General features: G+C 37.5%; 1 gene segment (V, D, J or C); it reads right to left on the bottom strand.

Annotated features, from left to right (window-relative positions):
* LOC101043507 (T cell receptor alpha chain MC.7.G5-like) overlaps window positions 1-21,288 on the bottom strand; it is a 277,290-nt gene extending 256,002 nt beyond the window's left edge. The window contains 2 exon segments of the C gene segment in view: window positions 20,644-20,947; window positions 21,201-21,288. Of these exon segments, the coding sequence occupies window positions 20,644-20,947; window positions 21,201-21,249 (353 nt within the window).
* Window positions 21,289-21,519: the final 231 nt, after the last annotated feature.

Here is a 21,519-nt window from a genome sequence, read left to right as displayed (position 1 = left end):
ACTGAACTAATGCCCAATCCTCTGCTTTTCTGTGTGTATGTAACATACTTTTGTTAGGATTTGGGGGCTACGTGTTGGGGGCAGTAATTTTTTGCCCATTATGCTCACTACAGTCAATGTGGAACAGCTTTCTTTTTTTCCCTTCAACTTTTATTTTAGATTCAGGGGGTAAAAAAATACAGATTTGTTATCTGGGTATATTGCATGATGCTGAGGATCGGGGTACAAATGATCCCATTACCCAGATAGTGACTGATATGGTTTGGCTGTGTCCCCACCCACATATCTTGAACTATAGCTCCCATAATTACCATGTGTTGTGGGAGACACCCAGTAAGAGATCACTGAATGATAGGGGCAGTTTCCCCCATACTGTTCTCCTGGTAGTGAATAAGTCTCATGAGATCCGATGGTTTTATAAGGGGTTTCCACTTTCCCTTGTCTCTCATTTCTTTCTTACCCGCCGCCACGTAAGATGTATCTTTACCTTCTGTCATGATTGTGAGGCCTCCCCAGCCACGTGGAACTGTGAGTCCATTAAACCTCTTTTTCTTTATAAATTACCCAGTCTTGGATATGTTTTTATCAGCAGAGTGAAAAGGGATTAGTACAGCGAGCATAGTGCCCAATAGTTAGTTTGTCAGCCCTTCCGCCACTCCCTTCCTTCTTCCTCTAGTAGTCTCTAGGTTCTATTGTTGACATGTTTATGTCCATGTTTACCCAATGTTTAGCTCCTACTTATTAGTGAGAACATGGGGTATTTGGTTTTCTGCTCCTGCATTAATTTGCTTAGGAAAATAGCCTTCAGCTGCATTCACATTGCTGTGATGGACATGGTTTTGTTCTTTTCTATGACTGTATAGTATGATATGTTGTATATGTACCATATTTAAAAAATTAAATTTGCCATTGCTGGGCACCTAAGTTGATTCCATTTCTTTGCTATTGTAAATAGTGCTGCAATGAACATGGGAGTATATGTGTCTTTTCGATAGAACTATTTGATTTTTCTTTTGCATATACACCCAGTAATGGGATTGCCAGATTGAATAGTAGTTGTGTTTTAAGTTGTTTGAGAGATCTCCAAACTGCTTTTCACAGTGGCTGAACTAATTTTTGTTCCCACCAACAGTGTGTCAGTGTTCCCTTTTCTCCACAGCCTTGCCGCCATTTGTTGTTTTTGACTTTTTATTAATTGCCATTCTGACCGGCATGAGATGGTATCTCATTGTGGTTTTGATTTGCTTTTCTCTTATGATTAGTGATGCTGAACATGATGTTGAGCATTTTTTTCATATGTTGGTTGGCTGCTTATATGTATTCTTTTGAGAAATGTCTGTTCATGTCTTTTGCCCATTTTTAAATGAAGTTATTTGTTTTGCATGTTCAATTGTTTAAGTTTCTTATGTATTCTGGATAATAGACCTTTGTGGGACAGCTTTCTGCATATAATTTCTAGACCTGTTAAATCCTAAACTCAATTCTCTGCTGTCTTAAGCGAGGTCCCACTGAAATCTCTTTTCCTGCATGAACTCTGTATAACTGATAAAACCATCCAACATTGCTTTTTCTTTAAGAACACTTGAGAAGAAGAAAGACATTAAGAACTAAAAGACATTACATGCAAATAGGTACCCAGCAGGTACCCACCAAGTACCAAATAATGTGATAAATGATGGGGTGAGTAATTCCACAGTATCTAGTCTTGGTCTTAATGGAGTTGTAAGTTAGCTAGAAAGATTAAAATAATGCACATAGAGTTAAAGTTAACAGTGCAGAGCGGTACAGCAGCATAGCATTGGGTGTACTTTTTTTTTTTTTTTTTTGTATAGGCTGTATGTGAAGTTAAAAGAGGGAAATTATGAAAGGCTATAGGAATTTAGTAAAATCTCTTTGGAGGAGCTGAGGCCTGAAAAATACATAATGCTTAGACAGAGAGACAACACTAAAGGGTATTTCAGAAAATGTAGGCAGTTAGGAGTGAGGATGACATGTCTTTGAGAAAGTGTTAAGAATTGTTTGACAGAGAAAATAGAGTCTGAGTAATAGTTTCTGGGAACGAGGATGAATTGGTGAAATGAGGAGCAGATAATGGAAGTCAGTGAAAGCTATTCAAAGGGCTTATATTTATGAGAAAATAGAAATCGTTGTGAGATTGTGAATAGTGGAGGGATATGATGAAAAAATATCTTAGAAAGAAGGGTGTGGCAATGATGCAGAGGGTCAGAGAGTGGTTGGCAACTGGTAGGATAAAGGAGAAGAGCAAGATAGAGACTTCAATAATGAAGAGGAAGGAAGACACTCCTTTCAACATGGTGGGAGCGATCTAAGGACTTGAATAAGGTGGTAGTCATGGGAATTCTAAACAAAGGGTACATCGAAGAGCACTTTGAAGGAAAAACTGACAGACATGGGTACCTGCCTATAAACTCGGAAGGTTCAAGCCTGAATAAGGAAAGAGTGTGGTGGCATTTATAGAACCTGGGAAGTTGGAGAAGCATCTGAGTATGGAAAGTGTTTTGAAATTGAGATGAAAATGAGATATTAAGTGAAAATGACCAGGTAAGAGCTGGAGGTAAAAGGCAAGATCTTAGCTGAATGGAAGTTGTTTGACACTTAGCAGAAACTCAATAAAAACCTTATCATTATTGTGCATTATCACAGATACTACATAGTATAATCAGTGTGCACATCTATCTGTATTCTCCCACTAGACTATGAACTCCTTGAAAGCAGGGAATTTCTCATAGTCATTTTTGATTTCACAGTGTGTAGGACAATGATTGGCACATAGTAGGGATGGAATATGTTTTTTTCTTTAATGATGAAAACATAGGAGAGTTGAGACATAGTAGTTGGTATATGTGTAGTATTTATTTGCTGAGTATGTGAAGAAGGAGGAAGAGGCAGAATTCAGGATTTTTTTCTTTACAATTTGATATTGACTTTGGAATTGTAAAACAGTATAAATTTTTAGAATGTAGAGAAGCTTAAATTAAAAAGTCTAAACACCACCCCTTTCATCAAGATCTATTTATACAAAGCATTAATCAGTGATTTGAAAAATTACTTTTTTTGTAGGATAATAGCACTTTTTGCATTCTTAACATTGTGCATTTGTGTTTTCTTTTTTTATTATCAGATTTCCTAGAAATCTTGTCTTTTTTGTATATTCTAATTATTGCTTTGCATTTAAATTAATTCCTGCATTTATCATTAAACTTTTCCCTTCTTTATTTTGGCTTATTTTGCTCATTTCTTTTTTTATTTCTTCATTTGCCAGATTTGGTTCCTTTGTTTTACTCCTTATTAATAGATGGATGTATTTTCTTATGGATATTGCTTTGAACAAATCTATAGATTTTTTAAATGTAGTACCATTATTAGTGTTAATTTTTAATGGTGTGTAATTTTAACTCTCAGTTCTTTAACCTGAAAATGCTTTAGAATATTATAAGTGGTTAATTCTCTTTCTACTCATTTAGTTAACTATCTTTTAATTATTAGTTTTTAGCTTTATTGCATTAGGAGCAGACAATGTGTCTTATATGATTCTTTCCTATTTTTTTTGAATCATTATATACTCATTTTTTGGTAAATACTCTGTAGCTATATGTTTAATATAAAGGTTTTTTCATCACCCTCTTTTTCTTTCTTTCTCTGAGAAATAGATATTAAAGTGTCACATAGTGAATATGTTATCAAGTTATTTTTGTATTTCCAACAAATTTTGCTTTATGTTTTTTCTGACACAGTATTATTTGTTGTTTAGAGAAGGCAACACTAATACTCATTCAATGATTGCCACTAAGTGTGAAGGATGTTCTGTCAGGAGATGGACAGGGTACTGTGGGAGGTTTAGCAGGTGGTTGCATCCAAGTCAAGACGGCTAGAAAAGGCCTCCCCAAATAAATAATATTTAAACCAAAGTTGATCCCTTTTAGGATGGGAAAGCAGACAGTATCAATCAGGGTTCTGGTAGAAAACTTATGGCATACTCAAATTCTGGAATTTGAGAAATATGACACTAGTTATAAAAATATAGGCAGGGAGTAGGGAACATGTAAGAGAGTGCTATAACCGGGGACTAGCATCCCTCAGGTCTTGAATGGAAGGGAGGGAGTGATTACTAAAACTTGGAGGTAGGCTATTTGGAGAGGCCACCATAAGGAGCTGACCTTGTGATTGTGGGTTAATGTCAGTCTGTGTCAGCTCCAGAGGGAGGAAGCTGGGGGAATATATAGTCTGATCTTACTTTCCTCATTTTCTCTGTTCTCTGCTCCCCTTGGGCCAAAACCTACTGGAAACCAAAAGACAAGAAAACTTATTGATGTAATCCCTACAGGTCAGCCACCTGGGTGCAGAGCAGGTTGCAGAAGGATGAAGAGAGGACCTGGAGGCAGACAGGAGATATTAAGCACACAGTCCCAGATGGGCAAAGAATAAGATGAAAGATGAGGCCAGAGCAGTAAGCTAGAGAAAAAAAAAGGCGTTGTGAGCCCTAGTAATGATTTGGGATTCCATCCTTTGGGAAACAGGAAGTCACTGATTAGTTTTAAACAAGACAGCAAACTTACTGCACTTGTATTTTTAAATAATAACTCTGGCTAGACTGAGGAGAACATATTAGAGGCTTTGGTGACTTTGTTTACTAGGATGGGGACACAGAGAAGGTGGACCTATGGGATGATGAGATAGTGAGCTCAATAGCGGGTCTGTGCCAAGGAGAGTCTTGGGTAGAGATATGGGTTTGTCAGTCTAGAGCAGTTAAATGGTATTTGAGATTCAGGGGCCAGTAAGATTTGCCTAGAATCCATGCATAGCATAGAAGAGGTCTTAGGAACCCCAGAATTCAAAAAGTTGGCAGAGAAGCTGTAGCCGTCAAAGGCGGGAGAAAGTGGGAGTAGCTAGGAAGGAAGGAGAAAAACATGGAGAATTTTGAGAAGTCATGCTCTTGAATTGGCTAGTGAACTCTCTGGTATCCCCTAGATGAGTCAGGATAAACTTCTGTAGTGAGAGTATCAGGATAAGATTAGTGAGGGCATTTTAAGTAAGAGATAATTTTATACTGACATTTGATAGAATCTCTTCATCTCCAGCAGTCACTCTGATATAGAAAACTGAAACCCTTCAGTGAAGCTGTGGATTAGAGAGAATTTGCTTTATGCAGGATCTCCATGTCCACAGAGTATGTTTTTGTAAAGCATCTGTTCAAAGCCAGAACGTGCAGGTGGTTGTGAAGAAAGATTATAAATTAGTCCATGGAATTTGAAACTCTTACCATAAATTGATCATCTACCTTTCTTTGCCTTCATGGACAAAGACTATTGAAAAATAATTAGGAGTATTTCAAGACATCTGGTCCATTAGATTTATTCTGAAAAAAAGAATCTTTACACATCAAGACATCAAATTAAATAAATAATAGCCATCTACATTTTTGCCTAATTCAGATGTATACGAAACCAGGATTTTATTGTTTAGGTATCAGGAAGTAGTTTTCTGATTTAGTGCCAGGATGGCCTTAAATGTGCTAAAGAACAAAATTCTAATACAAATAGGGAGTGAGTCTGTGTTCACATTTAATTACTATTCTTAGAGAACCGTTATCTTAAAAAAAGCTAATTCTACAAATATTTACAGGAAAAAGATATAGCGGTATAGACAGCAAAATAAAATGCTGTTTGGGTTGACACTATAATCTAGCATTAATTTTTTTTTCCAGGTTATGAACTCAAAACTCTTCCATTTCTGTAGGTTAACCTCCAACCCAGGAATGTAAACTATCTGAGCCTTTTCTCAGTTATGGATTGCTAGGTAAATATGTTCTGACAACAAAGTTAATTCCCCAAGAATGCCAGATAAGTGCTTAGTTGAAAATGCTCTTGTAGATAGAGGACAAAAGAAAAGACTAGCAATTATCATTTTTCCTTTTTTCAGGATTGGGATAACTTTTTTTTTTACAATATTATTAATAAATGACCATGACATTTAAGCTGTCTTTCTCAAGATAAAGATATATATTTAAATGACTTTATGTTATTCAAGAACTCAATCTTCTATAATTTTCTACTTCATCAGCAGCTATTCTTTCAAGCCAGAAATGTCAAATAGGTTTTAGGAAATTTATCAGGTTTATTGAAACTCAAGGCTCTGTCATTAAAATTGCTTGCTGATTTTCCTCAAATCTCACCACTTCATGAAGACTGGCTGAGAATGAATCAGTAATGAGGAGAGCAATCTAATGCAGTGATTTTCAAACTAGAGAACAGATAGGTATTTTAAGGGAATCAATTTCCAGATCTTCAACTTCTTATGTAACCTTTCCTAAAAGTGATCTGTCTGAGAACTTGACTATGGTTCTCATTTCCTGTCTCAAATTTCACAATTGCCCTTCCCCAACCTTATTCAAGAAGGAATCTCCTTTTGCCAGTGTCCTACAGTTTCAACACCTCGGGGGCATTAAACAAAGGGACAATTTACTGATGTTAAGGAAGCCTCCTTTAATTAACCATAAATATGACCCCAGTCATTTTCTTAAGAAATGAATTTCCAAAAAATGTTTGTCTTTAAGTTTAAAATATACTAAAATTGCAATATATTTTTGTTGTTTTATTCAAAGGTACATCAACAATAATTATATTTATAACTCAGTCTAGAAAGTTAATTTTTAGCAATTAGAGCAGTATGGTCAGAAAAAATTTAAAAACAATTTCGATTTTATACATGATTTTGTTGCAGACATTTTGGATGATCAACAAAAACCTTTAAACAAAAACATACTAAAATTAAATTCCGTAAGAGACATTGAATGGAAATATAATTCCGAGGAAAGAAAAGATCAATATAAAATCTTCGATTGTTAATGAAGAACTTGTGAATTTTAACTGGCTATTGATGGGTATCAAATCACTTTGATATTAAGATTTCACCGGGTATGTTTAAAAGCTTTTCTATGAGTTTGATTTGAAATTGTCAATGTTTATATTACAGTGGAATTTACAATCTTTGTAGGTATTTGAACATTTAAACTAGTAATAAAATATTTTAGAGGTCATCTTAAAAATGTATAAAGGTTTTACAGTTTTCCAATGTTTGAATACCATTAAGTTGGTCTACAATCATGTGCACACTTTGATGGCAATGCAGAAATTACTGTCAATATATGCTTATGCTTAATCCCTTAGTCCCTCTTTAAATTTGTATCTCCTGTAGCATTTGGTGGAAAGTATCAGTTCCTATTAAAATTCATGTAGCTTCTTCAGTGTTTCCTCTTAGACCTGAATTTCGAAGAACCAAGATGGAACAAGAGAACATTAGAGCTAACAAAACACACCTTTCTGAATTTGCAGATGCTATGTGCAAGAAATAATCAAACAGTGCCATTCTGAGCTACTGTAGAGGAGGCCTGTGTGGCAGATACTCTCTCTGTTACCTGCTTCATCCCTTTCATTAAGCAGAAAGTGTTTCCTCCTGTCAAAAGGGAATTAAAGTTTGCTGTATTTAATGGAAAATGCTGATTCCTGGTGTCACAGAGAGAATGCAGCTGTTAAAGAGACAAGACAAAGAAGTCAAGTTAGAGAGTGCATTAAAGCTTTATGTTGCTGGTTTTGTTAAAAAACCAAAGCAGTCTACAAATGTTAGCTCAGAAAATTACTAAGAAGCAAAATATCCATAGGGATTAACTGATGGAGTCACAATACCTAAAGCTTCTGGTTTGACGAAGTTCTTAGACGAAGACTAAGATTATTATAGGCGCAGAAGCAGTAAGTTGACATTCTAGCATAGACAGTAGAGCAGAAAAATAATTTGGGGTAGAGGAAAGATCAGATTAGCTCATGCCTACTTATCTATTAGATTTTTATTTTATGAATACCTCTAGATATCATTTTTCATCTTTTTATCTTTTTCTTCATTAACCTGTATCGGCTCTCTCATATCTAGTAGAATATCTGTTACAGTGTGTATTGTATATATTGTGTGTTTCCATCTAGGCAAGGGTAATATTCACTACTTTTACCCTCCCATTTACTAACATATTAAGTGTTTGGTATGAAGAGCAGACATGGTCTGGGGTTGGCAGTCAATGCGAGAAGAGAATCCTTGTGGAACCCCTGCTATCCCATGTAGGGCAAGGGAGGGACTTCTCTGGATCTTGATTACCTCAGATAAGTAATGATAAAATGGATCAAACAAGAAAAGGACATTTTTTTTCTTCTAACTTTAATCTCTGCAACTCCCTGCTTCTTTAGGTTTTGTAAGTATCCACCTAGGAAATTTCCCCAAGGAGAGATTTATAAGAAGAAATGGAAGAAGAGAAGTTGTTTAATCTTAAAGTCAGGGTAGTTTCAGAAATCAAGTCTAGGATTTTTACTCAAATTTTTGGGTCCCCCATTCCTATGTCACTCAATCCTAGGATCTGAGCAGCAAAACGATTTCTCCTCACTTGTCCCCATGGAAGTCTCCACACAGGGCTCCTTATGAGGGAGGGAGAAAGGGGAGTACTACGGTCTCCTGCTTTGCCTTTAGAGGTTTGAGCTGACTTTCTGCTGAGCTATTACCATCTTTCAGCAGAAGTTTCTGCTTCTATATTGAAAGAAAATTTCACCCTGAATTTGGGAGGCCTGGAGTAGTTTGCCATCTTTTCCTACTTTCCATGGATTTCTTGGAGAGAAAGTGCTGCAATATCTAATTTCAGTAGGTTATACAGACAAGAGGCAAGAAACAGCAGCCACTTAGCAAGTGAGCCTTTTGTCTGGATTACTGCGGCCACATAGGTATCTTTTGAGAAAAGCAAACTTTGGTCACACTGGCTGCAAATAGAATTGCTTATGGATAGAAACTGGGGACTGAGTTTACCTCTAACTGGCAAGAGGAAATTTTAGGCATTTGCCATGTGGTTTGACAGATGAATAACTAGAAGCATTTATCTCTGAAGCAGGAGTGCAGATGAGAGCAACCTGGCATTTTCTGTTTGTTTTTTCAGTTTGCTGTTACTTAAAAGTGTGACCAAAGACACACGCTAGTGGTTTTTGTGTAGAACCCTCCTTTGGGAAAGTAGATGAATCAGTATACATTATTTTCTTTAGCCAGTTGATCTTTCAAATGGTAAATATTTATTTATTACCAAATTTGAGTAGGATGCTTTATTGGATGCTGTATATGAACATGTGTGTGTATGATTGGGAGTGATGATGGTGGTTTAATTTATATGTTTCTACGTGTGTAAATCATAGTTCTGAATATTGACATGTATAAACTGTACACAATTAAGTAGAAATATAAGTTAGTATTTTAAAAAGTACCCTGTATGGCAGTCAAGAAGTCGTATGTGAGTTGATAAGCAAAGTAGGTCATTATGGGCTATGTTAGTCTAAGTTGTATTTGCTAAGCATCCAGATGGATAAGCATGGATTTGATAGAGAGGACAGGAATGCTGCAATCTTAATGTTTGTGTTCCGCCCTTCGAATTCATATGTTGAAACCTTGTCACAAAAATGACGACATTAGGAGGTGGTGCCATTGGGTGATGACTATGTCATGAGGGCTTGCCCTCATGAATGAGATTGGTGCTTTTATAAAAGAAGCTCTAGAGAGCTATCTTGTTCTTCCATTATGTGAGAACATGATGAGAGTGTCACCTATGAACCAGGAAATGGGCCTTCACCAGACACCAAATCCATTGGTGCCTTGACCTGGGACTTCCCAGTTTCCAGACTCTAAGAATAAATTTCTGTCATTCATAAGCTACCCAGTCTGTGATTGTTATAGCAGCCCTAATGGACTAATTAAGACAAGGAATGATCATAATATTGTGAAATACAGCAACTGGGATGTATTTTCTTTTTTAAAATTAAGAATAGCATGTGATGTATTACTACTGAGTGGAAAGTACAGAGTTTCTGTACACCCCCTCAACCCTCATCCTTCCCATTTCCCCTACTATTGATACCTTGCATTAATGTCATACTTGTGTTACAACTGGTAAGCCAATATTAATATATTAACTCAAGCCCATAATTTACATTAGAGTTTGCTCTTTGTGTTGTACATTATATGAGGTTTGACAAGTGTGTAATGACATAATCCACCTTTATAGTGTTATACAGAATGGCTTCATTGTTCTAAGATTCTGTGTTCTCTTTATTATCCTTCCATCTTCCCTGCAAAACCTTTGGCAACCACTGATCAGTTTACTCTCCCCGTAGTTTTGTTTTTGTTCAGAATGTCATATATTTGGAACGATACAATACGTAGTCTTTTCAGAATGGCTTCTTTCACTTAGCAATATACAGTTAAGTTTCCTCTGCACTTTTTTTGTGGCCATGTCTTTATCATTGAATAATATTTCATTGTATGGATATACCATAGTTTGTTGATACATTCACCTATTGAAAGATATCTTGGTTGATTTCAAGATTTAGCAATCATAAATAAAGCTACTTCAAACATTTTCATGCCGGTTTTTATGTGGACAGAAGTTTTCAGTTCACTTGAGTTAAAACTAAGGGGCATGATTGCTGGATCATATGGTAAAATAATGTTTAGTTTTATAAGTAACTGCCAAACTATCTTCCAAAGTGGCATTCCTACCGGGAATAAATAAGGGTTCCTGTTGCTCCATATCCTTACCAAAATTTGATGTTCTCAGTGTTTTGGATTTTAGCCATTCTGATAGGTATGTAGTGATACATCACTGTTCTGATTTGCAATTCTCTAATAATATTTGATGTTAAGCATCTTTTCATGTGATCCTTTACCATCTATACACTTTGTTTGATGAGGTGTCTGTTCAGATCTTTGCCCATGTTTTCACTGGGTTTTAAATGTTCTTATTGTTGAGTTTATTAAAAAAATTTTTTTTTGAGATGGGGTCTTGCTCTGTTGCTTATGCTGGAGTGAAATGGTGTGATCTTGGCTCATGCCATTGCAAAGGTCCAAGCGATTCTCCCACCTCAGCCTCCCCAGTAGCTGGGATTATAGGCACGTATCACCATGCCCAGCTAATTTTTGTATTTTTTGGGGTTTCAACATGTTGGCCAGGCTGGTCTCAAACTGCTGACCTCAGGTGATCTGCCTGCCTCGGCCTCTCGAAGTGCTGGGATTATAGGTATAAGCCATCATGCCAGGCCTATTGTTGAATTTTAAGAGTACTTTGTACATTTTGGATACCACTTAAAAAAGTTACATATGTGTTTTGCAAATGTTTTCTCCTAGTCTATGGCTTGTCTTTTCTTCTTTTCTTACTTTCTTGGAAAATATCCATGTTGTGCTCTTGGAGATATAAATTATTTCTTCCCTCTACATGCAATAGAAATTATATTTTTGAGATGTATTAATATTCTTATCTCTTTTACATTTTCAGATACATAACCTTATCTGTATTCTTCTGAGGAATCTATCTGTGTTGAGTGGGGAAAGAGTAGATTATTCCTAGAGTAATGGAAATAAAATAATTAATATTCAGCTGTGACATCTAAATTTGGATTTTTGATTACTTAACAAGAGAATTGACTTAAAAGTAAGGTGTTTTTTTTTTTCAGGTGTAACACTTTTTGCTTAATTATTTATTGTATTCTTTTTTTTTTTTTTTTTTTTTTTTTTGAGACGGAGTTTCGTTCTTGTTACCCAGGCTGGAGTGCAATGGCGCGATCTCGGCTCACTGCAACCTCCGCCTCCTGGGTTCAGGCAATTCTCCTGCCTCAGCCTCCGGAGTAGCTGGGATTACAGGCACACGCCACCATGCCCAGCTAAGTTTTTGCACCTTTAGTAGAGACGGGGTTTCACCATGTTGACCGGGATGGTCTCGATCTCTTGACCTCGTGATCCACCTGCCTCAGCCTCCCAAAGTGCTGGGATTACAGGCTTGAGCCACCGCACCCGGTTATTTATTGTATTCTTTACCATGTTATATGTAAGACCTACTGGACTTGATCATAGAGTTTTACATAAGTTTGACAGGAAGGTGCAGGACAGAGAGAGAGGTCAGTTTTTTGGGTCCTAGTAGACTAATAGAGGATAATGGAAAGTGGAGGCAGAACAAGGAACTTAGGTGTCAGGACTCTGGTCTTTCCCCTGGTCTGCTAAGGGTAGACTCTGATTGGGAGGGGAAAGGTCAGAAGCATTTACATAAGCATGGGAACAGCACAAGAGTACTGGGTAGTGGGGCATCTCTCACAGTTTCTAGGGGCAGGTTGCAGGTCTCTGGGGGAAGTCTCATAGTGTGGGAAGATGGAGCTGCAGAAAAAGCAAGGGTTGGCTACATAAGCCAGAGGCTACTTTCTAGAATCCCCATGGTCTGTTTACAGGTGCAGGGAATCCAGAAGTCCCGAGGGGTCCAGGAAGTAGATGCAGAGAGTTGGGATGGTTGGTCGCCTGGCAAAGTCCCGGGCTAAGGACAAAGAAGTGCCCATGATGAGGGTCTTTGAGATGGAGTCAAGTGGCTGAAACAATTGGCTTCAGCAGTGGTGTCAACACATAAATCCCAAAAGTCCAGGTGGGACGATCAAGGAGCAAACCAGACTGGCTACTCAGCTGCTCAGACCAAAAGATCCAGAAGGCAATGCATGGATTTAAGTCATTTTTTTTTCCCCTCAGGTGACACTCAATGATCTCCCCTAATCACCTAAATTTTACCATGGAAAGAAAAGGGCAAAGTGATGGAATTCCAAACATATCACCTAAAGAGACTGAGTCATTTAAGAGAGACTTTAAATCAGCCCTAACATGGAATTAAACTTAAATGAACTCAATATTTAAAGTGAAGGGAGCTCTTGTTTAAAGAAGAAAATGAGACGTTATTAATTGCAATTTACAAAATTTAAGTTTCTCGACTATTTGGTGGATGGGATTGTTCATAAGGAAGATTAGATGTATTAGAGAAATTTTTTCTTTGCATATCTTTTTATATGCATTTACATATTATGTAAGTTTGTTACCCCACCATGTAAATTTGCTTTCTCTCAGCCTCATTCATTCATCCACTCCACTGAATCCACACACTGTTTTAATTATCTTTGAAAAAAGTACATGGCACAGAAAAATCTACGAAACAACAGCAAAGAAATAAAAAAATCAAGAAGAAAAATAAGGGCAGGAACATAAACCTCTGAATGATTTGGAATTAAAATATACACAATCAGCCAGTCCAGTTAGAATTAAGCTAACATTGGCTCTGAACTTATGATATAAAGAAGGAAAATAATCAGTCTTGTGATAATTATCTCATCCATATGATAAAAACAAACCACAAGTATAGGTACAAATTATTCATGTAGCAAGTCTTAAAAGAAATTTTTCTTATAGCATCTCATAGAAACATGAGGTAATATGTAAACCGTGTCCCTAATAAGAAGCTATAGTATGTTCAATAACGAATTCTGTAGGACTGTTGTTTATGATATACTTCATAGTAAACTTATCGCGTCATGACAAAGCAGTTTCACAAAGGAAAGAAAATGGTAATGTATTGGCTCCATAGGAATCCTGCATTGAAATTTGAAATAGCCAAGATGAAGATTATTTTATAGCTACAGGGCACTTTTCTGGGAGAGAACCTCCTGGGAAATCGAAGTCTGGATCAAATTGGATAGCAGGGGATGAGGAGTAAGGGAGTTGCCAGTATATGACCTTTTTGAGTGGAAATAGGTATACACTTTCTCTCTCTCTCTCTCTCTCTCTCTCTCTCTCTCTCTCTCACACACACACACACACACACACACACACACTCTCATAAGTCTATGAGACTATAAGATATATCCATATATATATACAAATATATATTAGTGTTTGCTATACATACACACACACTATATAAATATATTATCCATGTAGTAAATCTTAAGAGAATTTTTCTTATAGCATCTTGTAGAAACGGGGTAATATGTAAACTGTGCTGTGTCCCCTTAAAGAAGCTTTATTTCTTCCTATATAAATATTGTGTGTGTGTGTGTGTGTGTGTGTGTGTGTGTGTGTATGTATATATCTTTGGTATTGCTCAGGGTATCTTTACAGGAGTTTATTTTGTTAAACCAAACAGTATTCTGAATATTTCAATGCTTGTAGTTCTCTCTACAACTGGGTGTCATTTGGTCTACATTATGGCTAATTATTTCTCTATTTTTCTACACTGAGGTGCTCGACTCCACTTTTCCTAAACTTTATTCAGAAGTGTTATAGATAACTTGTGGTTTATTATTGAACAGTAAAGCCATGATCATCATAAAACCTTAAATATTCTCATGTATTTATTTATAGCGATCATAATATTTTTTGCCTTGTGACTACTGAATACTAATAGAATATAACACTTTGATAAATGTTTTCTAGGACATTATATTCTGCATTCTTTAGCTGTTTTTGCCAATGTTTTATAACTTCTCAAACATTTATCCTCATTTTCCTTCCTTCCTTTCCATTTCTGCCACATTTATTTTGGCTTTAATTATTTATCTTTGAACATCTATGTTGCTTTAAGCAATTTTTCTTTTGTTCTTTCTTTCTCTTTAACTGTTTTCACTAACTGCTCATCATATGCTTATATTTTCTGACCTGTCTTCTTCTCCAGTGGGTTCTCAAATATTTGTGGATACCTCAACAATGAGTATGTTTTAATCAAAATAATATCTTTGGCTCTCATTGCCTGCCAGTTTTCCTCCTTCCTATCTTTATATCCCTCCTTGTTTTTAAGAGACATCCAAATGAACTATTATTCATAGCAGATGAGAATCTGCATGAGCTGGTTAAATAGAACTTTCACCTACAGCAGAAATGCTCAAGAGTATACCTAAATAGTTGGTAATTTAGAATGATTTGTTGCTTTCAAACTGTTTCTGGTGTTTTAGGTTTAGAGTATAACATTGGGTTTGGCAAAGAAAGTTATATCAAGCTGTCTCTTTTTTTATTCTTTAGTTTCTGTCTACCAGATATACAATTTAACACATCCCTCAGCTGAATTTGGCATTAAAGATTTCTTGTCTTTTTCTCTGCTGAATACATTTAAATTAACTTGATTAACTGTCTGTGCTGAATTTCTGGTCCACAGAGCTTCTGTATCTTGGTGAAGCAGTTTTATTCATTGCTTTTTGCTTACTATGTTGAAATGTAAGTTTGGGCAATTTAAAAAAATTCTTTTATTGGAATTAATATGTGAGCTTATTACTGCTTTCTGATGGCAAAAAGGAGTTTGAAAGAAATTAATAATGTTGGGGTCATCTGTTATTTTTATGTATTTATTATTCATTCCTCTAGCATCTTGGCTTTGCCTATTCATTCTAGTAGCTTCTTGGCTTTGCCTTGAGGAATCACTTCTTCTGAACAAATCAGTCTAAGCAAAGTTAGCCCGGGATATTTTCTGGAATTATCAAAAAAGAAGCCTGTTCCTTCTGCTGGAGTTGTTAATTTGGCAGGGTTGGTAGGGAGAGTAATAGCCCTCTGAAGATGTCTGTCTCATCCAGTAGGGCTGTTATACTCCAAATACTGTAGACGGTGTGGCTTAACAGCCAACATTTATTTTTCACAATTAAGGCTGGGAAATCCAAGATCAAGATACCGGCAGATTTAGTGTCTGGTGAGGGCCATTTCCTGGTTCACAGATGGTGCCTTCTTGCTGTGCTCTCACGTGGGGGAAAGGGCAAGACAGCTCTCTGGGGCTTCTTTTATAAGAGCACTCATCTCACTCATGAGAACTCCACCCTCATGACCCAATCAGCTCTCAGAGGCCCTACCTCTTAATATCTTTACCTTGGGGATTAGGACTTCAACATACACATTTTGAGGGGATGCAATCATTCAGTCTATAGCAGCGTCCACCACCTATCCCTAGAATCTGTGAATGTTACCTTACGTGGCACATGTTCTTGAAAATGAGATTCAGAAAATGGGATTCACCAAGAATCTTGAGATGGGAAGATTATTCTGGCATATCTGGAAGATCTCAATGTAATCTCAAGGGTCAAAGCTCAGGAGGGCATGATGGTGAGAGGAGATGTGACAGTGGTAGCAGAGGTCAACGTGCTGTGATTTCTAGTTTTGAAGGTGGAAGAGGGCCATGAGCCAAGGGACGCAGCAGCCTCAAGAAGCCAGGGAAGCTCAGGGTTTCACTCAGTCTCCCCTAGAGCCGATAGAGGGAATGTAGCCCTGCCAACACCTTTGTTTTAGTGCTGCAAGACTTATGAGGTCACAAACTGTAGGATAATAATATTGTTTAAGCCACCATGTTTGTGGTAATTTGTTACAGCAGCAGGAGGAAACTCACAGTAGGACACAAGTCTGAGGCTCCTGGCAGCTGTCTTTGCCATCATGTGGGCCTGAGCTTGCTTCAGAGTAGAGACATGCTGTGGTGACATTACTTGAGCCTTTGGTCCAGTCCTTCCTGAAGTAGTTAACCCAGATTTTTCAGTTTTATTAGCCAACAGATCTTTGTTTTGTTTTGCTTCAGTTACTTTGATCTGGGCTGTCTCTTACTTGCATACTATTTGTGTACAAGTATCTTTTAAAAATCACAGTTTTACTTATAATGGCTCCAGTTTGGAAACAATGTACTTATCATGCTTACTGTGTTTATTGATTTACTCAATAATTCAAGTTAGTCTGGGTACAGTGGCTCATGCCTGTAAACCCAGCATTTTGGGAGGCCGAGGTGGGCAGATCACTTGAGGTCAGGATTTTGAAGCCAGCCTGGCCAACATGAGGAAACCCCCACTAAAAATACAAAAATTAGCTGTGCTTGGTGGCACACACCTGTAAGCCCTGCTACTCAGGAGGCTGAGGCAGGAGAATTGCTTGAACATGGGAGGCAACAGTGAGCCAAGACTGTACTACTACACTCCAGCCTGGGTGACAGAGTGGGACTCTTTCTGAAAACAAACAAACAAAACTCAAGTTTTAATTGAGTAAAATGAGGTATATTTCAAAAATATAATATAGCCATGGTAAACTTATGCTATAGAAAAACTGCTTGTTTATGTGGGAAAGTGTTCACCATGTATTAGTTTTTTGCTGAAGAAAAAAATTGGAAAAGAGCATTCATAGCAACAACCAGCCACATACGAAAACGTTTTAGAAGTTACAAAGGAACGATCTTCCTATAACTTGGAAATTTAGATAACTTGAAATGGTTAGGAATTTCTTCTAAACTCCTGTATTCTTCATAGAGTTACACGAAATGACATTTGAAACATTTATTAATGCCCCCTACCAAAGACTGCATTTTAAACTTAAATGCTATTGAAAAATGCACGGAAGAAGTTTAAAATATTGTATAGTCCCAGGTCAAATAATTATATATGAATGTTAAAAAGGCACAAATTTCATATGTGAACAATAATGGTACTAGTGTTATTTTTACATTTAACTTCTGTTAATAAAGACAAGTGAAACAAGTCTCATCTTGCAATTACCACTCAAGAAAAAGTGAGAACTAACTACAGGTGCATGTATGGTACAGCGCTGTTTTTATAAATTTCTTTCTTATGTTCTATCTATGTGTCTATTTAATTAATGAGACTGAGAAGCTATAGCAGTTTGCCACCCTTTGGGAAGGCAAAATGTCCAGTGGTTAAGGGGTCATACATTGTGTGATCTAGGGATTTTAGCCTCTTTGAACTTACATTATTTCTTCATATAAAATTGGGATATCAACGGTAGCTACAGCATGGCTTTGTTACTAAATAAAATAAAGCATGTCATGCACCTCTGAGAATATGGGGGCACATATATATACATATATGCTCAATAACTGTTAGCTACTACTAATGTTTTTATATTCAACATGATACTGTTGTTACTATTAATTTTTGGCATACCACACAGTCCTATGAGTTAACTCAGAATTTGGACTTAACGCAGCTATGGAGGAGATAGCAAAAGAGGAAATGTACCCATTTTTACTTTATAATGTTTAATGAGGAAAATGCCCATCAATTAATTACCTTCATTCAAAAAACTTTAAAAATTATTTCTGTGAATTAAAGATTGTTGTCCACACAGTTGCTATTGAAATGAATAAAACAGTGTCCTTGGTAACTAGCAGTTTACGTTTTAGTGGGGAAACAGTGAAAAATACATATAAACACCATAGAGTGTTAGATTTGCCATATTAGAAATATGCTTAGGGTTTCAGTTAGGTGATAAGGGAGAAAGTGATCAGTTCTACTATGCAAGAGGGTCAGGACGAGGATTCAGAGAAGAGGGGAGGCTTGCGAATCTTTCAAATAATAGGCAAGTGGTTAATTGGGGATGGGCATTCCATGCTGAGGGGACAGTGCTGGCAAAGGCATAGATGCAGCAAACAACTTCATTTGCTGAGAGGATGGGTGTGTAAAGTGGGAGGCGGGGGGCGGGGACAGGAATATGGCAGCAAATGAGGCTGAGTTGCTAAGCAGGAGACAGACTAATTAATCTATCAGTAGTGACACTGACCATTTAGCCTGTCAGGCATGGTAGGTGCTGGAGATACAGCGGTGGCCTCTGCTTTGACGGACTTATATTCTAAATAATCACAGGGCCTTTCTGTGAGGCATGAGGCTTAATATTGAGGCAGAAGTGTGTGTACATGATTGATTTTTATCATAGGATGCTCACTTGGGAGGCTGTGTGAAGCAATGTTTGAAGGGTGTTTTTCTCTGTTTTCATGCTGCTGATAAAGACATGCCCGAATCTAGGCAGCAAAAGAGGTTTAATTGGACTTACAGTAACACATGGCTGGGGAGGCCTCGGAATCATGGTGGGAGGTAAAAGGCATTTCTTACATGGCGGTGCAAGAGAAAAATGAGGAAGAAGCCAAAAGCGGAAACCCCTGATAAACCCATCAGATCTTGTGAGACTTAACTTACCACCACGAGAAGAGCATGGGAAAGACCAGCCCCCATGATTCAATTACCTCCCCCTTGGTCCCTCCCACAACACGTGGAAATTCTGGGAGATACTATTCAAGTTGAGATGTGGGTGGGGACACAGCCAAACTGTATCAAAGGGGACACAAGAGAAGGCAGAGAGAGTAGTTGAATGACTAGTTATTAATTCAAATGAGGGGAGCTGCATGAAGGCACTAGAAGCAAGGATGGAAAGGAGAAGTGAGCTTAGATATGACACTTGATAACTAACCTGAATCTAATCTGGGTGACTCATGAGCTTTAAGGGTAAAAGAGAGCCTGAAGAAGTCTTCCTTGTGCGAGAGGAAGGTTTTCATTTTGATTGGTGCCTACCCCACTTTTTCAGACAAGCAGAAGCCTGGATACTGAGCCGGGCTAGGGTGTGTAGTCATAGGAGCTGCTGAGTTTGGGAAATGACTCAGCAATCTCAATTATGATTCGGCAGTTTGGTCTTGGCCTCCCTTAGCCTTTCCCACATCCAGTCACTCTCACCACTCATTCTAAACAAATCCCCAACCTAAGCTCGGGAGCCTGCTTACTGGACTTAATTATTTCAACTGTTTGTCGTTCCAAACTCCCTCATGCCACCCACAGTGAGCAGATGGAATAAAATGCTCCACAAAGGGCTTAATAGTGAAGGAGATGTATTGGGGGAATTGTGGGCATAAAAAGAAACATTGGCATTATTTTTTTCATTTATTTTAACTTTTCCCTTAGCATAAGGCAGAATCCTCTTATGGTCCAGGCATTTCCCAATTCTCAGAAGATGTAAGAGAGTGACTTGGACCATGACAGCTTTTTGGCCTCACTGTTAGACCTGATTTATCTAAATTGTCAACATCTGCTAGGTTGCCTTACCAGAAGCAAATATAGCATTACCAGAAGTTAACTTCCTTTTTTTTTTTTTATTTTTTGTAAGCCTTTGCTGATGAGTACTAGCAGCACATGAAATCCTATTTGACAGTTGTTTGCTCTCTTTCCTTACTTTCTTATGTCAAGACAAAGGTTGCTTTAACGAACTTTAAGAAATACAGGATGAAGCCAGGTTAAAGTCAGAAGGAATGAGGGATAGATGAGAAATGGTGAGACTGACTGACATGATGTAGTGTGTGTGTGTGGTTTTTTTTTTGTTTTTGTTTTTTGGCACCATTTTATAATTACAAAGTAATAAGGTATAGATAAAAATCAGATAGCCCGGGCTGGAAAGCCAAGGGTGAAGAATTTCCCCAAACCGGAAACCAAGCAATAGCAACCTTTTATTGTGTGCCTGAATTTTGGGCAAGGCTAAAGAGGAAAAATGGAGAAAAAATAAAGATTTGTGGAGATGGTAAGAAATTCAGTTTTGGATATATTGACTTTAATATGATTATGGGATGTACAGACAGTAATCACAATAATAAAGGGAAAAGACATGATTCTAGAAGAATGTAGCTTTAGGTCAAGCTTTAAGATTCTCTGGATAGTAGTGATGCTTAGAATATCTGATCTGACCTACGTAACATCACAGGCTTGTGCAGGTTTAATAAATTAACATGAGAAGGTACTTTGAAAATCTGTAAAGCATGTGTGCATTCATTATTTCACTACTATTTTGAAAATTACAGCTTATAGATGTTCCTTCTATGTTTCCTATAGTCAGATAAATTTTTTTCCTCCAGAGAAGACAAAGATTTCCTCTGTGTGTTTCCATAACCCTGAACACTTCCCCCTACCTTTGCACAGACTCTGAGGTCTGAGGTTTCTGTAAGCCTCTCCCTATTGCTTGTCTCACTGTGTGCTCCTATAAGCACAGAAATACATGGCGGTGTCCCCAAGCTGTGAGTCTGAGATCTTGAGACTGAAGGATTTGGCAGCTTTCTGGAAGTTCACAGAGAAACGATTCTCCGTTGCATTCTGTTGTTTATAAGCTTCTTGGCGAATAATGAGAATCATGTGCCTGCTAGGAGGCTGCTTGTACCAGAATAAATAATAATCACTGTCACTGGAGTCATATGTGCAATTCAGGGTCACAGTCTCTGCCTCCTGCACAGACATCTCTGATTCAGACTGAGTGACTCTCTGGGCTATGCTGAATTCTGTGGGAAAGAGGAGAGAAAGGACCTCACTGGGATATTATGTCAGAGAGAGAGAGAAAGAGACTCACAAGCCTGTTGCAATTGCCACCCACCTTTCTTCCACTTGATCCAAACTTCTGACAAAATCCATCAGCTTTCTTGCCCCTAATAGCTGGACCCAATGAGAAGATTAGATTCCTGCACTATTAATCTTCCTTCTTACTTCTCTGCTCTATTGGATACTAGTTAAGGTAAATACATGTGCCTTCCTTACCGAGATATGTGGAGATCACAAGTGCCCACAGGAAGCCAGGGCATGCCATGCTCACAGGTTCCTGCTGTAGGGTGAGAAACCTCTTCTGATCTGAATCTTGAGTATCAGCTGTACTGGTGCTGTAGCTGCTTCAGAACAGGAAATGGGGTGTCAGGTGGGCTGTTTATAATGTCTCTCTTAGGGAAAGCTCCTCAGTACTCTGTCTTTTGCTTCAGAGAATAAAACTTTGACTATAATGTTTAATGAAAAAATATGTTGTCGGAACTGTAATTTACTTGGAAATAAAGAGAAAAGCTGACAAATTGTTTTTTAAAAACAT

This window comes from Saimiri boliviensis, chromosome 2 (genome assembly GCF_048565385.1).
Source record: "Saimiri boliviensis isolate mSaiBol1 chromosome 2, mSaiBol1.pri, whole genome shotgun sequence".
In the NCBI taxonomy this organism is placed as follows: Eukaryota; Metazoa; Chordata; class Mammalia; order Primates; family Cebidae; genus Saimiri; species Saimiri boliviensis.
The sequence above is the reverse complement of the archived record's forward strand: the minus strand, read 5'-3'. Positions and strand labels throughout refer to the sequence as shown.